General features: G+C 35.0%; 1 protein-coding gene across 1 annotated transcript; it reads left to right on the top strand.

Annotated features, from left to right (window-relative positions):
- Positions 1-919: 919 nt before the first annotated feature.
- On the top strand, positions 920-5,165 carry LOC132029409 (uncharacterized). The gene is made up of 4 exons (XM_059418687.1): positions 920-1,543; positions 2,106-2,558; positions 3,700-4,015; positions 4,841-5,165. The coding sequence occupies exons 1-4, from the start codon at positions 1,145-1,147 to the stop codon at positions 4,975-4,977; spliced, it is 1,305 nt and encodes a 434-aa protein (XP_059274670.1). The 5' UTR covers positions 920-1,144; the 3' UTR covers positions 4,978-5,165.
- The last annotated feature ends 573 nt before the right edge of the window (positions 5,166-5,738 follow it).

The raw sequence follows: 5,738 nt of genomic DNA on the forward strand, positions 1-5,738 counted from the left end.
ACACTAGGACTTAGATAAATCAGAAGGTATGTAATGGCCATTGATAGGAAGAGTCTAGAAGGAATCCCATAACCATTTGATGCCAACTGCTTTTGGGCTTCCTTTTTGCGGTAAAAGAAAATTGAAATGTGAGGAATAGGAACTGGATTCATCCATTATTGTCCTCTACTTTCCAATATATATAACCAACCATTTATTGTAATGTTGCACAGAAAATGACTAAAATGGTCCTTTATTTTTTCGAGTAGTTCCAAATCAGTGGCGGAGCTAGCCCTTCGCGTGTGGGTTCGTAGAGCCTGAAATGCTTTTGTCCGAACCATATATTTGTATTAAAATTTTTGTTAAATATGTACAAATTATTAATTAAGAACCCAGTAACTTTAAAGAATAAGAACCTCGAACCCACAAGTTTCGAATCCTGGCTCCACCTCTGCTCCAAATAGTTCCTTAAGTATCAACTGAGCAAGTTTTGGTCCTTTAAATTTGCCAAAAGTGAGCACCATCTCCGTCAAATATTTACCAAAGTCTGATTGTTAAATCTAATTGAAAGTATGAAAATAGATAATATTTTAGGAGAACTCACATTTGGAAGTACAATTTTTGCAATTTGTGTTATTTTTGGCTATTTCTAGTGTCCGGTGCAACTTTTTGAGGTCCAATTTTTTGTTGTTTTTTTTTTTAATCTATTTTTCGTGTTTGGTGAAATTTTTTATGTCGCGGTTGTGGAGATATTGACAAAAAAAATTGATATTTTTGGTTAATGTTTTTCCATAGTTTTGGTTATATTTTACAAACGGAGTTGATAAATATATGACAGAGATCAGAAGTACTCACTTTTGGCAAATTTAAAAGACCAAAACTGCTTAGGTGAAATTTAAGGGACTACTTTAAACCTACTATCAAAGATAAAGGATCATTTTTGTCAATTTTTTCCATGTTGCACCTTTCTTCTTGCCCTTCTACACAAGGTGCCTCGTGGAAACATCGACTCATTGTCATTTAAAATTTTACAATCTTTGCTCTGCTCAATCTTCCACCTAATATATAAACCTTCTCTCAAATTTCCATAAACACCTTGCTCTCAAAATTTTGGCGCTACCTCATATAATAAACTGTATAACTTATATACACTGACAGCATAAATATGGCGGACGAGGAAGAGCCTTTCGTAAATAAAAAAGTATTAGTCCGAAGCGCTTCACACATGTACGATGAATTGAGGAGTTTCAGGACGTGGTTCAAGTGGATGTGTGTGGATCAATCGGACCGTTGGTCTGCTTGTTTGTCTTGGTTTGTGTTCAGTTTGTTAGCAGTTGTTGTGCCATGGCTCTCTCATTACCTTTTGGCTTGTGGAAATTGTGATGGTAAACATAGTAGGGCTTACGACAGAGTTGTTCAGTTGTCGCTAAGCAGTGTTGCTGCTTTGTCGTTTATTTGTCTTTCGAGATTTAATAAGAAATACGGGCTTCGGAGGTTCCTGTTTCTTGACAAGCTTTGTGATGAGAGCGAGACTGTCAGAACATGCTACACGGAACAGCTCAATGTACGTCATTCTCCCTTCTCTCAACTCTCTCTTTCTCGCACACGCTTTCATATTCTTTTATTTTTGCCGATGTTTTGTCCCTTAGACTCTGTTCCTTTGAAATTGTAAATTCCATATGGTCAATTTCTTTAGATGGAGCTACGATATGCTTCAATTGAGCACTTGAACACATATTATTAGTGTATTTATTAGATACTTCCAATTCAAATTATCGAAAAGTTTTGGCACGTGTTCTCACTTAAACAAGCTTGAGGTTTTACAGCTTATTAAGGCTAATGAGTATAATTAAAGGATGTGACATATTTAAGTGGTTAACTTATCCACGTAGTGCCGTTTCAGAACACGCGCAAAAGTGTTTTCAAACTTTGAGTCCGAAGTGTCTAATTGGAATACTTTATCATGTGTTTAGATGATCAATCAAACCAGGTTGTAGTTCGAGTGTCTAGATGAAATTTACTAAAAAGTGCAAGGATTAATCAATGTATTCTGCCTTCTTATTTGCAGCAATTACTATGCCATTGAACATCATGATGCAATTATATTCTCTTCTTATAACATGCAGAGATCAATGAAGATACTGTTCATTTTTGTGATGCCATGTTTTCTCGCTGAAAGCACATACAAGATTTGGTGGTACACCTCAGGTGGAACCCAAATCCCCTTCTTGGGCAACGTCGTTGTCAGCAATACTGTAGCCTGCATTCTGGAGCTAACCTCCTGGCTCTACAGGACGGTCGTGTTCTTCTTAGTTTGTGTCCTTTTCCGCTTGATCTGTTACCTTCAGATTCTCCGACTACAAGATTTCGCTCAGGTACTCTTCCATGTAGATTCTGATGTCGAATCCGTGTTGAGAGAGCACCTCAGGATTAGGAGGCACTTGCGAATTATTAGCCATAGGTACCGTGTGTTCATCTTGTGGGCATTGATATTTATCACGGCGAGTCTATTTGCTTCGCTTCTCATGACTACGCGCCCAAATGCAGATCTTCATATCTATAAGAGTGGTGAACTTGCGGTATGCATTCTCATTATCTCATCAGATAGCATTTTTATTTGTTATTGCTTCCTTGTTTCTTTAGAAATGGCTTGAGAAAGTCTTTTTTTTTTTTTTTTTTTTTTTTTTTTTGGAGATGTGATGCAGCACAATACAATGAAATGTGGATATTTCATGTCCACAATTTCAATTTATCTTTAGATAAAACACATTTCTTTTCTCTTTAATACTCCTCTAATCTCCCGTAAAAAAAATTGTCACTCCTTTTTTCCTCCGTCCCAAAAGATTATCATTTTTAGTGCGTCCAAAAAGATTGTCCCTTTCTATATTTAAATAATTTAACTTTATGAGATGATTTACATGCCCACACAAATATCTAAGGGCTTGTTTTGACCCACCACATTTCAAAAGTCCTCCTTTATTCTTAAACTTTGTGTCAAGTCAAAGGAGGACAATCTCTTTGGGACGGAGGGAGTAATAATTAAGATGTGTTGGTCAACACATGGGGATGAAAAACAATTATCTTGAACATAATCATGCTCGCCAATTTAGTGATGTTGTGTTAGTGACTACTGTACTTTACAGTTTATGCTTTTTTAGCGACAGAGTATAATATGCCAAATATATACTTTCTTCGACTCAATTTATACGACACTGTTTGACTAGGCACAATTTTTTTAAACCTAAAACAAACTTTACACATTTATGTGACTATAAATCATATCATTAAGAGTAAATAGAGAATTTTGAAGTTAAGTTATAACTAATTATAGAAACGTGACATTCTTTTTCATACAGACTAAAAGAGAGAGTGTGACACATAAATTGAGACAGAGGACCTAAGTATTACTTTTTTTTTTTCTCTAGATGAATAACATTTTCTGTAAGAGTTCCAGTCCTCTTGCCTAGCTCTTCGAACTTTGCTGCCCTTGATCATCAATTTGTTTCTGGTACACTCATTAGCAGAGGCAGATTTATGGCGGGTTTTGTGGTTCAGTTGAACTCATTAAATTTGTCTCGAGCTATGTACATCTCTGAGTAAAGAAGATTAATAATGTATGCATATAATAAGATCACACCTATTTTGAACTCCTTGATTCTAAATTATAGATTCGCCTCTGCCCATTATTGAAACTAAACAATTTGGTCTTAATATATGCAGCTATGCTCCGTCAGCCTTCTTGCTGGGCTGATGATACTGTTGCGAAGTGCAACCAGAATTACTCACAAGGCACAAGCCATAACGTGCCTCGCTGCAAAATGGCATGCGTGCGCGACAATAGACTCTTATCATTGGGCTGAAAGTATTCCTCCAGCAGCTCATCATGAAGTAGATTGCAGCAATGATTGTCCTCCGAGTTCTAACGGATCATCTGATGCAGAGGATGTTGGAGATGAAGAGGATGAATTGGATAATACAAAATTTGTCCCCTCCTATGCCTATAGTACAATTTCCTTCCAAAAAAGACAGGCTCTAGGTATGCTGATCATTTCACTTAGCTTCCTCAAAAAAATCGGCATTATCACTAAAATTGCTCCTCAATTTGTTTGGCTTATTTTCTTTGTTAGTTTGTTCCAAAGAGAATGTCTCTTTCCTAATTTGACAACTCTTTAAAACATCTCACTTGATATGTTTAAGACAACACGATTAAAGGACATTTTGGTACGTTATACTTATCTTTAATTTAAGGCCACAAGATTCAAAAATCTTTTTTTATTTTCGACCTGTCAAACTAAGACAAACAAATTAAAACAGAGAGAGTATTATATTAAGGATTTAACTTATATGCACTCACAAGATAAAGAATAAGACGTATTATAAAGCAGTTAGTCATGATTGTTGGTCACTTTGATATGATAATGTAATTTTTAAACTATCAGTGCACATAAGTTAAACTCGTAATTAAGAGTTTAAGTTATAAACATCGTCAGTATAAATAATTTTTAACCATCAGGTCATCCAAATGATATTCAGAGATAAGCCTCTTTAAAATGTAGAATTTGAAAACTTGAAAATAAGATATGCTACCTAAAAATTGTTTACACCGATGGGTGTATATTACTTAAGCTTGTATTTTAATGCTTAATGGTTCGGATGAACTGATGGTAGCTTTATCTCAGCCCAAGGAGAAGTGATACACTCGCTGACACATGAATTTTAAAATACATTTTGTACCTTTTAATTCATTAATTTTTTGGATAATTTTACCAGTAAAATTTGTTTTTTTAAAAAAAAAAATGAAATTCCATTATTTAGGCTAAATTCTTTTATTAATAGCTTATTTTGATTAACGGTGTCGCAGTGACATATTTTGAGAACAATAGAGCTGGAGTTACAATATTTGGGTTCATGCTAGACAGAACTTCTCTTCACACCATTTTTGGGATAGAGCTCACACTCATGCTCTGGTTGCTTGGAAAAACCGTTGGCGTTTCTTGAATTATTATTTGCTGCATAATTGAAAGTTATGGAGTATTTATGTCGTTGCCATTTGCAATTGTATAGTATAAGATCCTCTAAATGTGGATCCACGAGCTAGTTGTACTTGTAAGGTTCCTTGGACACTGTAACACAGATGAAAATTTTCTTTTTGCGTATGATTAATTAATTTCCATGTTTCAAGGAAAGATTGATGCCTGGAATGCAAATGAAGGCAGTCCATCGATTCAGTGACACAAAAACTAAATTTATGAATTTAGGAGTTGTTTGGTTGCTAGCTAGGAACTGAATTATTCATGTACTATAATCAGCATAACTAGTACCAAGTTTGGTAGCCTTTTAGTTGTTGTGTATAAAATTTGGTACATCAAGTACGATGGTTGGTTACCAAGTTACGATCGCGCATAACTAATGGATTTATAAGTTATGAGGGAATTTATGTATTATGAAGGGTAAAAGATAGAATAACAAATACATAAATTACTTAACCCTCCATAACAAATTCGTGCATTACTAATAACTGCATAACTCTAACAGCAACAAACAACCCTTACTGTTAGTTTTCTTTTTGCTTTTGTTTATTCTCTCTTACCTTACAACATTCGGGCAAAGCTTTTAAAATTTGGATCTGATGGCTCGAAATTTAGAAATTGGGATCTTCATAGTCGTAGCATCTAGCAATTTAGCATGAACGTTATCAAAACCTTCACCTGTAGCAAAACCATGTTTCAGAGAGTAGGGAAAACCTACAGTTATAACTC

Source organism: Lycium ferocissimum, chromosome 9 (assembly GCF_029784015.1).
Source record: "Lycium ferocissimum isolate CSIRO_LF1 chromosome 9, AGI_CSIRO_Lferr_CH_V1, whole genome shotgun sequence".
NCBI lineage: Eukaryota > Viridiplantae > Streptophyta > Magnoliopsida > Solanales > Solanaceae > Lycium > Lycium ferocissimum.

Coding starts and splice junctions, on each gene's coding strand:
- LOC132029409 (XM_059418687.1), top strand. CDS start 1,145: ATGGCGGACGAGGAAGAGCCTTTCGTAAATAAAAAAGTATTAGTCCGA. Junction 1,544..2,105: donor GCTACACGGAACAGCTCAAT/GTACGTCATTCT, acceptor TATAACATGCAG/AGATCAATGAAGATACTGTT. Junction 4,016..4,840: donor CCAAAAAAGACAGGCTCTAG/GTATGCTGATCA, acceptor ACGGTGTCGCAG/TGACATATTTTGAGAACAAT.